Here is a 13,876-nt window from a genome sequence, read left to right as displayed (position 1 = left end):
AAAGAAAGAAAAGAAAAGGTGGAATGATGGCTGCCCGGGGTTAGGGAAAGAAGGAGGAAGAAGTGGTAGGTAGGGGGCATCGTTTCAGTTTTGCCAGCTGAAAAGACTTGAAGGTTTGGTATACAACAGTATGAAATGTACTTAATTTAGCACTTAAAAACACACTTAAAAATGGCTAATATGGCAAATTTTATGTTACTTGTATTTTACTAGAATTAAAATATACATGATTTAAAAATTGTATGATCAAGATGGTCACTATTTAAAATTTCCCCTCACCTAATATTAGTTCTACTGAGAAAAAAATCGTCCCAGTGCAACGCATGGACTACCGCAGCCACTCCGCATGGCTGGGCGTCTCCCAGACTGCCCGAAAACGCATCCATATTGCAAAAGATTGCCCACAGGAGCCCACACCTCCAAAACAAATCTTGCAATGAAATTAGGTTCATTCTAAGTCACTAAAGAAAATAAACAAAATATAAATAAACAGCATAGCACTGGTGAATTTTTACTACCGTTTCTTTCATTTTCACTTCTGTTTTACCTAACCAAGCAGGAGCTTACTAACAAAGTACTCTGTCATTTCAGAGAAGAAAAACCTCTGGTCTTGGTGATCATAAGAAAGCCAACTAAGAACAAGAGAAGGCAAAGCCTACCAGTAACTGCACAAGTGAGTGCACACAGGCAAAGCAGCCGCCTTCCACCACACCTCTGTCAGCTGTTGTCACATGACAGAACTTCTCAGAGTAACATACTTAAGCCACACACTCATTTTCATCACTGCTATAAATTATATACCATAAAAGTCACTCTTTTAAAATGTATAATTTGATGGCTGGTAGCACATTGGTATGGCTTGTGTCCAGTTGTTCCCCCAGAGCCTCATGGAGGCATGGGGCAGACTTCTAGAGGCTGGGATTAATTCATGATCCAGTGCTGGGATTGTGGGTTGAGTGCTACAGCTGCACTGAGGCAGACACAGCCTGCAAGCAGTATAAGGAAGCGGGAGAGGCTTGCCCTCTGCCTTTGCTGCTGTCGCTGCCACTGCTCCTGCGTTTCTGCTCTTGCTGTTTTGCTGTTTTCTGCCACCATGAGCTGCTGCCCTCTGCCATGTGCCGCTCTGCCTTGGAGCCAGCTGAGTATGGACCGAAACCTCCACAAACTGTGAGCTAAAATAAACCTTTCCTTTCTTACTTCTGGGTGTCAGGTATTTTGTCCCAGCAACAGGAGAACACTAATCAAGACACACATCCACAAGTTGTGAAACTATCACACTATCTCACCCAAAACAGTTCCATCACCCAGAAAGAAATGCATCTTTTATAGCAGTCGCTACCTCCAAATCCTGCCAACCACTAAGGTTTTTTTTTTTTTTTTTTTTTTTTGCGGGGGGGGGGGATAGATTTGCTTCTCTGGACATTTCATATAAATGGAATTATGTATGAACTTTGGTGCTGGCTTCTTTCATGTCTTTAAATTTCATCTACTATATACAATACATATTGTTTCTTCAACAGCTGATAGAGACAAGCTCTACTTTTTCGGCTTTTATGAGTGGTACAAATTTTACATGGATATATGCTTTTGAGTCTCTTGGAGTCAAATTGCCAAGTCATATAATTTTACATCTAACATTTTTTTTTCTTTGTAGTCCAGACTGACCTTCTCCTACCTCATCCTCACAAATGCTAAGATTACAGGCATACACTACCACACCCAGCCACACCTAACTTTCAGAGAAACTATTAAATTATTTTCCAGGGTGGTTATACTATTGTACATGTGCACCAGAACAGCACTCCCTCAGAAGACCCTGCAATCCTCACCAACACTGGTACAGTGCATCTTTTTGACTACTAAGATGCTATTAAGTATCAGTGGTATCTCACTGTGGTTTTTGTTTTGTTTTGCTTTGCTTTTTGGAGACAGAGTCTTGGTATGTAGTTCAGGCAAGACTTAAACCCCTATGTCACCTAGGCTGGCCTTAAACACACAAAGACCCTCCTGTCTCAGCCTTCTGAGTGCTGGGATTATAAGCATGAAGTACCACGCCTGGGTCTCACTACTTTTAATCTGTATAACTTTATTTAAATTCTTTGCCTAGTTCTTCAGTGGGTTGTCTTCCATCCCCCAGTACTAAGGACTGAATCTAAGGCCTTCACGCATTTCCAGACTTTTTTGTTAATTTTTTTGAGTCAGTTCTCTAAGTTATTAAATTTCCCAGGCTACTCTGTAACTTGTGAGCTTTTTACCTCTGCCTACCAGAGTACTGAAATTATAAACATATGCCATCATGCCTGGCTACTGGGTGGTCTTTTTATTGGTTAGTTACAAAATTCCTTTATGTATTCTGGATAAAGCCCCTCCTTAGATATATGACTGGCAAATATTTTCTCCCCTTCCAGGCTAGCTGTTTCACTTTCCTGATAATGGCTGGTTATTTGGTTTGAGACAGGGTCTCAACTCTGCAGTTCAGCTGGCCTTGAACACACTACGTAGCCAGGCTGGCCTCCAACTCCTAGCCATCCCTCTGTTCAGCCTCCACAGTGCCGCAATTGTAGCTGCGCACCTCCACACCCAGCCTTGATGGTGTTCTTTGAAGCACAACAGTGTTTAATTTTGGTCACTGTCCAACTTATCTATTTTTCCCTCCACTGCCTGTGCTTTTGTTTTCATGTCGAAGAAAACCCTATCTTTAATCCATATCAACAGGAATGAATTAGAAAATCACTGGTAGAAAATTAAGAGTCAAAGTGAGAAAACAAACTGAGAACTCAAATTCAGAATCAATTTTCTTGCCAAGAAGCCATATTATATAAAACATATACTAAAGCACCAACTAGTAGGTGCCCTGACGACGCACCTGTCCAGTCTGAATGGCCTTCATACTAAGCAGGGAAAAGGAAAAGCGTACGCAATGCTCTCCAGTCACTACAGCAAGGCCAACTTCGGGTGTTTTAGGGTTTTTATCTTCAAATTTATGAAATCTGTTTAGACATTAACTTGCTTTCTGAAGAAAACACTTACCTGCTAAGTAATTCTAGTCCAGCAGAGTGCTTTGGCAAGTATGAAACAGTCCTGCCGAAAGAAACATTTTGTTAAAACTGTTTCTAATTTAGCCAAATTAAAAAAGGTTACATAGCAGAATGCTGTCATCCGCAATTGTAAGATACTGTCATCCCCATTGTAACAACTAGTGACAATTTATCTAAACTTTTAGAAAAATGTATTATTTCTGAGTTAATAAGCTGCAGTATTCCATCTGTCCCCTTGTCCGGCAGACTTATATTTTTAGCACACTAATAAGAAAAGCATTTTAGCACCATGCTAAATAAAGAGAACATACATGACCCACACATTCCACCTCGGGGTTAAAAGTGAAATTTGATCCCACTTTGTTTCACTACAAACCTGGGGACAATGCACAAGTCTGGTGTTGTCACAGTGAAACAGGTAACAGAGCTCAGGACATGCCCTTGCCAAGTCCTGTTTCATTTTTCATCTCTCCCTAAACAATGCAAAAAGTTAAGTGTGCTCACACAACAGCTCTCTGTTCTCACAGACAACAAGACAATACGCTGCATGACTTTTTCACTCAGTTCACAATTTTATCAGAAAAATTTCCTGTTACCGAGTTAGAATCAACAAATTGTTTTGTAGTCAGATGTACTATACTCAATCAACCCGAAACCCAGAGTGATTTCACATTTATGTATATCAAGAAAAACCTGAAATTCAATTTATGTTAAATTAAAATCTTAGCATGAGCTTACCTGGGTTTGCTTTTGACTTTCACTTCTCTGGACTTGTCACTTAAAGTCTTCAGCCTATAATTCAGCAAGCATAAAATATATTTTTATAGGTTAGGAGACGTTCAACCAGAAGTTTTTACAGCTGTTACAATTCTTGGGACCAGAAGCTAATTTTTTCAAAACAAGTATTAACCACCTGTAAGGCAACAAATATCTGAATGTTTACTATATGATTTTCCATAAAAGAAAAATCAGTAACAATTTTTATTTTTACTTTTCCAAAATCTCTTTAGAAACAACTCCTAAATGTCAGCAAAGATAAATAAAACCCTTAAGTTCTCTGCGCTGTGGTTTGTGTCTCGATGCGCTCTGCAAAACTTCACAGTGGCTGGCCTAGAGTACGTGACACTGGAGCTGATTCATGGGGCAATGCTAGGATCAAGGGCCCTAGGGGTAAGAGTGTGGATGCTGCTGCCCTCAGTAGCCTGGGTAAGATATAAAGGACAGAAAGAGCTATGATTCACCATTAAAATGAACACAAAATGAAAGCAAGCAAGCGAGCTGTCTTCAAACCCCTTGTTCCTTTGCTACCTTCTGCTCACCATGGGCTCCTCCTCCTCTGCGATTCCTGTGTGCCATCCACCCTGCCTTAGGGCCAGGTGATGATGGCCTGGAACCCTTACAAACCATGAGCTAAGTAAGTCTTTCTTTTTTAAATTTTGAGTGTTGGGCATTTTATCTTAGTAAGAAGAAAACTAAGATAATCTGATATCATTAGAAAAAGTAGTTTACATAAGTGAACTTGAAAGGTAACAGAGACACACACACAAAAATAAAGCAACATAACTTAGTAAATACACACTATCCCAGACATTCAAATATCTTTAAGCAGCTATGCTTTTAAAGCATTATTTTTATTTTTATTTTTATTTTATTTATTTATTTGTGTGTGTGTGTGTGTGTGTGTGTGTGTGGCCAGCTCAGCCCACCAGGGGGCGGGGCTGGCTGGCATGTGGTGCTGGGGGATTGATCCACGGTCCCTGTGTTTTGCTAAGCTTGTTCTAAGTAGGTGCTTTAGGCCACTGAGCCATCTCACCAGCCCAGAAAGCATTATTTTTAAAAAGCTTCTTACAATACACTGCAAATTTTTCCCATTAAAAAGATCTGAAATGTGGCCCATTCAACATGAAGCCTGGGCTGTTATAAACACCTGTCTGCACCTTGCTTTGCAGCCAGACAGCCTTCCTCAAATACCTTGATCTACAACTTCATTTGCTAACCTGAATCCAATCTCTGGTGGGTCCGTGTTTATTTGGGCATGTGTGTCTATTTTTTCCAAATTTTGTCTTTGCTATTGGTCAGCTGGTTGGTTGGCTTCTGCTAGCTATTTGCTATTTGGTACCAGCCTCCTTCCTATCTATATGCTGGGGGGGGGATTGTTTTGCTTTAAAGGATTAGACTAGAAAGCTCTGTTTTATTGTGCCTGCAGTTTTAGCACTCAGGCAGCCACCGAGGCAGGAGGATGGCCGATTTTGAGGCAAGCCTGGGCGACAGGCTAGTATGAGCTGCACAATGAGATCTTAACTCAAAACACACACACACACACACACACACACACACACAGGATTACACTAGAAAATATAAATCAGCTACCACTACACATATAAAATTCACAGGCTCTTCTAAACATAAAGCACAATGTTCACAGACTGCACTCTATTTTCATTTCACTGGCTCAGTCTTCAGTTGGCTGTAGACCCTTCCGATGACAGAGCTTCGCAGTAAGTGAATGAGACTGTGCGATTGGAGACAGCTCAGCAGTCCTCGTTCATTTAAATTAAATCAACAAACACCCAGATCTGTTGCAATGGCGCTCCTTCCTCAAGACACTGTAAGGCCTTCAGCCAGAACCTGTTCTAAGGTACGAGCCTCCTCTCGAATGGACGCCTCACCCCTGCACTGCGCATGCACACCCTGCCACAGGATTCTATCGTCTGTCTTTGGTGAGCAGTGCCTGGCCAAGCACAAGAAGGGAACCGAATGTGTTTAAACAAATTGGAATTCCTATTTTGTACAAAGAATTTCATAAAGTATTGAGATTAACTTCTCTACAATCCTCAAAAGATTCAGCAATTCTTCAGTATAGATATATACCTCTCTAGATGAATCTAGGACTTACATAAAAATTTCATCCATCCCAGACAAACAATATAAATTTCCAACCTTATCTTAGAAACTAGCCAATCCAGTTTAAGAATTAAACAAAAGCTATGGAAAGATATTTTTATAGCAATACTCTACAATTTCTACTGCAAAATCTGAGAAAGGAATCCAATCACTACATGTGAGATTAAGAACCTTCCCAGGATAGTGGCACACAGCAGTGCACCACAGGCAAACTGCGCCTAGGATTCAGCGCTGTGAGACTCTACACCGGTGTGAAAGGGAACCGCTAAGATCCTTTCTGGACATTCTTATCATAGAAGCTAGCAAATCTCTAGGTTGGCATTTCCAGTACGTGTTTCTAAAATAAACCTGTGATTTCCCAATTGCAACAGACCCAGTCTGGGACTTCCTCTTTCACCACCACCACCACCACCACGTCCACAACAAAACAAAAGGGAAAAATAGTTTGGAATAATAGGAGAAAGGACACTACAGGAAGCTGAAATAAACATGGTGTAAGATTCAGTACGAGCTTCCCCACGTGGCTCCTTAACAACCATCTGTTTTAAAAATTGGACTTTAACCAAATGTAATGTGTGGAACTTACTTGATGTGGATTTGAACAAGCCAGCTATAAAGACACTTCTAGGAACCAAGGAAATCTCATTATGGACTGGGTAATTGATCAGATCAAGGAATTAGTATTTAATTTTGTTAGCTGTGATACTGGCGTTGCACTAATGCAATAACTTCTTATCTAGCAAAGCAAATGGGTGTACGAGAGACAAGTATGAGATTACTTTATAAATTAAAGGAAAGAAGGCAAATGTGGAAATAGCTGACAATGGCCTTATCTGAGTACTGGAGACATGGGATTCTAGTTTGGATTTCTGTGTACGTTTGAAATGTTGAAAATAATTTTTAACAACAAAAAGTCTTTTGGATACTTCTTTTCTCACACCTCCAAATAAACTGTCAATATGCCAAACCAGAAAAGAAACAGTGAGAAGACAGAGAAGCTCTAGGGAAACTGGAAACCAGCACAAAAGTGCAGGGGAGAAAAGGACATACGGTTACAACCATTACAATCCTTAAGATGAAAAAAATGAGGCTAGGTATACTTTAAAAGAAAGCTTAAAAAAAGCAAAAGGAATACATTCTTCAAACCCGGAAATCAAATGAAAGTAGTGAGCTGTTTTATTTTTAACTTTTTTTCCTTTTCTTAAGACAGGGTCTATGTAATCCACTCTAGTCTAGAACTCACTGTGTTGACTAACCTTGAACTTCTGCCAATCCACCTGCCTCAGCTTCCCCAGTACAGCGCTGGGATGACAGGCTCCTGTCACCACACCCAGCAGTCTATTGTTTTTCTTCTTCTTCTTCTTCTTCTCTTTTCTTTTTTTTTTTTTTTTTTTTTTTTTTTTTTGCGGTACCAGGGATTGAACTCAGGATCTTGCACTTGTCAGGCAAATGCTTACTCTACTGAGCCATCTCCCCAGCCCTGTTTTTCTTCTGACATGAATTTTAGGCTTTTCACACTGACCCTTTGCTGGATACTCACCTACAGTCTATTCAGTGACCCACCATGTCATGACACACTAGAAAGGAAATACTGGCCTGGTGGAAGACACCACTTTTCTTGACACTTTAAAGCCTTCAGCCAGAACCTGGCAGCCAGAACTACCACAAAGTGGTGGTGCTACACTCAACCCTAAAAATCTGCCAAGAATTAAATAAAATTCTTAATATGAGTTTGGTGGCATTCTAGGAAAACAGTGTTCATTTAAAGGAAATGTATAATAAAAATTATCACTATAAAACAGGCTGAGCCACTTGAAATAAAGAGGTTACTAGTGCACTAGTAAGCAGCTTCCCTGCCCAACTCCTATCCTCTTCCTAACATCGTAAGCATTACTACCATAGAGACTTGGGTGAGTCTGACTATTTATTTATTTATTTATTTATTTATTTATTTATCTGCGGAACCAGGGATTGAATTCAGGCCCTTGCGCTTTCCAGGGAAGCGCTTATTCCACTGAGCCATTTCCCTGGCCCTGACAATTATTTTTAATGACAACTAATGCACTTTCAGGTTCAAAGCACTAAACCTCAAATTTATTTTAACAGTTCAATAACTTTATTTTTAGATGGCTCTGAAGATGTACCTTAATTTGAAAGCAGCATATTTTACTTCTTCAAGCTCTGGAGAAAACACTAACATGGAGGCCAGTTACTAAGAAATGAAGGTGATTTGAAAAATGTTAAGAGATGGTGATACCTGAAAGCAGCGACTGACGGCCTTCTAGCTGGCTCAACCACAGGGGGTGGTGTGCTTCTGCCTTTATTGCACCTCAACTTCCAACTGCCCACATCATCAGCTATCAGGAAAACTGAGGATGAGTGCTTTAAAGTACCACAGAAATATATGAGCTGCCATATTCTGTCATAAGACACAATTTCTTTAAACTATGTTCATGCTTCCATTACTTTAACCTTAAACAGTTTATAAATCCAAATCCAAGCTATTACATTTTCCACATTACTATTTATCAATTCTCTCTCTCCTCCCCTTCTCTCTCAAAACACAAAAGCATTAATCACAGGCCAAAGTGAAAATAACCCCTAAAGCTCTCAAGCCTGAGAGATTAATATAAAAACACCCTGACTCAGAAAAGAGAATTTAGTCTGTCTTTCCCCTAATTAGTCCCAAATACACCGCTTCAAGTCTGACCTCTCCCCTGAATGTCTTCAATTTCCAACTGCCCTGATGGCAAGCTCACTGTCAAACATTTCTTCTCCTTCAAACCACACTTACTGTTCTCCGTTGCAGCGTGCCTGTCATTTATCTAAAATACTCCCACACCAGCATTCCCGGTTTCTGCACCTTCGTCTCGCACGCCTCACTGATGACAAAGTGGCCATGCTCAGCACATCCCTCCTTCTTCTATCAGCACGCCCTCCTCAGGAACAGCACTCCCTCCTCGGCTGCTACCTGGCCCCCACCACGGCCTCACCTCCCTGTTCCCTGCCTCTAACCTTCTCACACTGCCTCCCAAGCTACTCTTACAGAAACACAGCCATAGTTCTCCAGAAACACATGTAGGCCTCTCTCCCTTGGCCTGAGTTTTAGCCACCGTACTCACAACCTTCAAAGATGCTCCCCTCCTGCCACTAGGATGAGTGCAGGAACCCAGATGCTGCCTGGTTGTACTTGGCTAAATCCCTAGCAGCTAGAATAGTGACTGTCACAAAACAAGCACTCCATAAATATTTGATAAATTCATTGCAGTAGTTAAGCAAACCAATAAAGTTGCTCTACTATCAGTATGAATTTCTTCGCAGCCTCATCTATGAAATGCCCTGATCCAAATCCACCACAATCTCTCCCACTTCCTCAGGGCCCAGATTAGAAGACCCTTCTTTTTTGAAGCCCACGTAACCCATCCAAAGTACGGGCTCTTCCCTCCCGGCTCCCACAACCCACCCCTGCTAGCTCCAGCACGCACTTCCCTCCACTCTGAGGAAGATGTTTCAGTCAACAGAGCGCCCTGCGATCCAGGCCAATATGCACCCACTGAGTCAGTGGTAAAGAGAACTCAGTGTACAGACTCTCAAACCCTGAAACTTCTCAGAGAAAGGACACTGCTGAGCACCTAATGTAGTGTCTGGCACTTAGCTTGAATTCAGAAAATCTTTATTATTCCAGGTTGACCACTAATGGGCTTCCCCTACTCATTAAAAAAGAAAAATTCTGGAAAAGTCAACATTTCAGGTAAAAACACCACACTGTGAATTCAATTAACGGATCCTCTGTGCAGGTTTTGACATTATGTGAGTGGAGGAAAGAAAACAAAGATTCTAGACAAGGGTGGAGATTGGGGACAGTGGTAGTTTTGAGAGGGCAATATTCACTCTTTACTTGTAAAAAATAATAGATTATTTCATTCTTAACCACGGGAACCGGAGGTATTACAAACAGTAAATGCCGGCCTGTGATAGGCAGCTGTGACTCTTTGGTAAATCTCATTTTCAGTTCTCTGCAAAGCTTTGTGTGCCTGAACACCTCTGTCTTGAGGCCTCTGGTCATAACTGCCCAAAGGTAAAAACTGAAGACACAAGTGAATGTGAAGTATGGGATTTCATACGCTCAGCTTCCCTCAGAGCTCAAGCCAATCTCTAAAAAATTGGAAGCTGTGAGTGAAACCTCCAAAAGGTTCCCATGAATCGAGTCAAGTCACATGAGGACTCAGTGAGGGGAAAGGACTCAGTGCAAGACCAAAGCCTGCCAGTTCCAAGGCCTTTGGGCTGACCCACCATCCATTTCAGGGCAGAAAGAAGCATGTGACATAATCACAGTAGTAAGTTTGTTTCAGTGGGCTGGGGAGACAGCTCAGTGGTCTAAGTAACTGCCTGCTAAGCACAGGATCTGGGTTCAATCACTGGTAATGCATGCTGTACCAGCTGAATCCCAGCAGCATAGTGAGAACCTGAATCAATAAGCATGGGGGGAGGGGCACAGCCAAATAGCTCAGCGGATTAAAATGTCTGCAAGCAGGTGCAGGGGCTGAGGGTTTGATCCCTAGGCCCAGGGGTGCGCTGAGCCAGCAACTGAGACTGGGTGTGGTGGTGCAAGCCTGTAATCCCAGCACTTGGGAGGCTGTAAAGAGGAGAATCACTACGAGTCTGATCTAGCAGTGAGACCCGGAACACCCTGTAGACCCTTCCCTAAAATTAGGCTGTGTGTGTGTGTACCAGGTCTCACTACACAGCTCAAACTCGTAATGATCCTCCTGTTTGCAGCCTCCCCAGCACTGGGATTACAGGCGTGCACCACCACACTCTGACTCAATGGCCAGCTCAGTGCACTGGGCAGGGCCAGTGAGCTTGTGGTGTGGAGAATCGAACCCCAGTCCCTGCCTACACTTGCCTAAGCAGGCGCTTAGTCCACCGAGCTATTTCGCTGGCCCTATAAATAACGTTTTTAAAAAATAGGTAAGTTTGTCTCAGTAGAGATGAAATTGTTACTATGAAGAAGAGTGTACAGAAACTTTACAAAGGGCCTGGGACGCAGCCCCACAGCAGAGTGCTTCCCAGCACATACAAAGGGCTGGGCTCAATGCTCAGCACTTCAAATGCCAAAAGCCACATGTCCCTAGGCCATGTGAAGCCTAGGTGCCAGGCCACCAGGAACCTACCCCACAAATGCAAACAGCACCTTACTTTTATTTGTTTGAGACAGGGTCTCCACACGTAGTGCAGACTGACCTTGAGCTACCAGATCGCAGGCTGGCCCTGAACTCCCGGCAATCCTCCTGCCTCAGCCTCCCAAGTGCTGGGATTTTTATTCCATTTTATTTCTAAGTAAGAAAGTTACTGCGTTCACTGAGCTAATTTTAATCACTAAGGTGATGTGCTGTTATGAGACCGATAAGGAACAGTCCAGTTTCACCTGGAAGGGAGAAAGGGCAGGAGGAAGGGAAACTTACTGTTTTCCTAGAATTAAGTTCTGGATACATGAACTTTCAGAAAGTGAAAATGAATGACACAGTGAGAAGAGGATGTTGCTCTGTGTAGCTGTAGGAGCAAAAGCAGCCATGCTGAAAGAACTCAGAAAATCACAAGGCCATCAATCAACTGCTCGGGGCAATCTGAACACTGGATAGGTAAAACTATTTTAGAAGGCAGCTGTGCTGGCTAGTGAGCACCTGCTCTGCCAGAGTCCTACAGGACCACCAGGTCCAGTGTGATAGTTCTGGAAGTCTCCTGCCTCAGTACCTCTATAACACATGAATACTGCATTTAATTTCTTTTTTTGCATTTAATTTCATCCTTCCTCAGCAAGGAAACATACTCAAATACGTAGCACAGGCTCATCATAGCTGAATATGGTAGCATTTGCTAAAAGGACTAATTTTTTTTTTTTTTTACTTACTAAGAATCATATAGGAAACTGAGGGCCTGCAGTGAACATCAGAGTTTAGAGCTGTCTACCAACCAGAGAACAGACAGTACTTGGAGTTTTTCCCTGCCAGGCCACATACTGACTGTTGGGTGGTCTGTCAGCTAAAAGTGGTCAGTTTAAAAAAGGAAGGCAGCAGAGGACCTGCATGGCATGAAGTCTTCTCAGGATGTATAATTTCAAACTGGTCCCAGACCATGGCTTTTTTTTTTTTTTTTTTCCTGGAGGAATTGGGCATTGAACTCAGGCCCTTGCACTTGCCAGGGAAGCACTTATTCCACTGAGCTATCTTCACGGCCCCCAATGGCTTCTTTAAGAAGTCAGTTTCTGAAGCTTTCTGACCAGACAGATCCTCAGCCCCTCCTTCCTGAGTAAACCCTGAACCTTTACAGCTACCCAGACCTCCCAGGTCCGTTTGGGCCTAGCCCAGAGTCCAGGCTCCTGGGGAGCTCCAAGGGATGAAGCATTCTTACCCAAAGTTCAGGAGCCCAAGGGGTTCTGAAGCAGCCATCGGACCTACAGAGTTACAGCAACTAACCAAAAAGGGGCCCTGCCACCCAGCAATTCCTCAAGCAAGGGAAACCAGTGTACTCTGATGGGCTACTTCTAAACTTCTAGGAAGAAAACTGCAAGCACATGCATCAATGACTCCCAAACTTCCAAATTTATACACACATACAAAATTTTTCTGATACTAGAGACTGAACCCAGGGCCTTCACACTGAGCTACATCCCTTGCACTTTATTTTGCAACAGGGTCTGGTAAAGTTGCCCAGGCTGCGCTGAACTCGCCACCCTCCTGCCTCAGCCTTCCACGGTGCTGGAATTACAGGCATATGTATCCACACCCAGCTCACTGTTGACATTCTTAACACCACCAAACTAAATGACCACAGAGATTTTATACGTGATAAGCACTAAAGCATTTACCGGTTTGCTACCACTTAACAGGCAAACGCTATAAATGCTTTTCTTAAGTAAAAAGTTTTCGCATTTTTCCTGACAGAAATTTAAAACAGCATGACTGAGATGCCCTCCCTGTGCTAAAGGATTTGTAAACCAAAGGTGACAGAACACTTACAAAGGCGACACCTTTCTAAAGTAACAGAAAAAGTGAATTAAGCACTAGTAACAGTAACGACACCGTGCTTGCTGCCCATTTTCCGTGTTCACCAATCCTTCCCACGGCTCCTTTAGGACCACCATGAGCCTCATCTTAAGCTGCAGCAACAGCGACATGCAGACAGTCCTAGTCACCTGCAGAAGTCTGACGGCACCGAAGTGAACAGCGGGGCGGCCTGGCGCCGGGCCTCGCGGTTCCCCAGCTCGGCCGCCGCTGCAATCCCCCGGCGGGAACCTGAACTCCACGCCGGGAGAAGCTGGCTCGCGGGCCGTCGCGCGCGAGACGCGCGCTGGGGATTGCGCAAGGCCGAGCGGAAAGCGCCGGGTCCCGGGCGCGCACTGCCACCCTCCAGCGCTCCGCCCGCCCAGCTCCGCCCCCAGACGCCCAAGCAGGGCAGCGGCGCGGGGCCGACCGCCGGGGACCGCGAGCCCGCAGGGGTCCCGGGGCGCGGGGGCGGGGTCCGGCGGAGCGGCCGGAGGGCGCGGAGGGGCCCAGCACCCCGGCCCCGCGAGCCACAGCCACGGTGACACCGAAGTTACTTTGCGCCGGGCTCACCGACGCCGAGAAGTTCTTTACTTCGCTCGGCGGGGCGGGACGCGAGACGCGGGCGCGCAGAGCAGAAGCCGCGCCGCCCGGCCCTGCGCTCCCGCCGCCCGGCCCCCGGCCCCTTCCGCTCGCCCACCGCGTACCCACCCGGAGGTGAAATCCTGCTGCACGCTCAGCAGCCGCTCGCGCAGGGTCTCCAGCATCGCCGCCGTCCACGCCGCGTCGCCTCGCCGCAGGCCTCGCGCTGTCACCGCCTCTTCGGCGTTCCTCGGCGCAGCCGGGCCAGCCCGCACCTGCCGCCCCGCGACCGAAGGCCCGGCCGGCCCC

At 44.4% G+C, this 13,876-nt stretch overlaps 1 protein-coding gene across 2 annotated transcripts in view; it reads right to left on the bottom strand.

Annotated features, from left to right (window-relative positions):
* Dtnbp1 (dystrobrevin binding protein 1) overlaps nt 1-13,870 on the bottom strand; it is a 146,417-nt gene extending 132,547 nt beyond the window's left edge. For both annotated transcript variants that reach the window (XM_023712154.1, XM_004628342.2), the window contains exons 1-3: nt 13,697-13,870; nt 3,777-3,830; nt 3,031-3,081 (exon numbers count right to left, since the gene is read on the bottom strand). In XM_023712154.1, the coding sequence (XP_023567922.1) occupies nt 3,031-3,081; nt 3,777-3,830; nt 13,697-13,752 (161 nt within the window). In that variant the 5' untranslated portion in view covers nt 13,753-13,870. The remainder of the gene's footprint in view (nt 1-3,030; nt 3,082-3,776; nt 3,831-13,696) is intronic.
* Between the last annotated feature and the right edge of the window lie 6 nt (nt 13,871-13,876).

The sequence above is a fragment of the Octodon degus genome, unplaced genomic scaffold (assembly GCF_000260255.1).
Source record: "Octodon degus isolate 3935 unplaced genomic scaffold, OctDeg1.0 scaffold00023, whole genome shotgun sequence".
NCBI lineage: Eukaryota > Metazoa > Chordata > Mammalia > Rodentia > Octodontidae > Octodon > Octodon degus.
The sequence above is the reverse complement of the archived record's forward strand: the minus strand, read 5'-3'. Positions and strand labels throughout refer to the sequence as shown.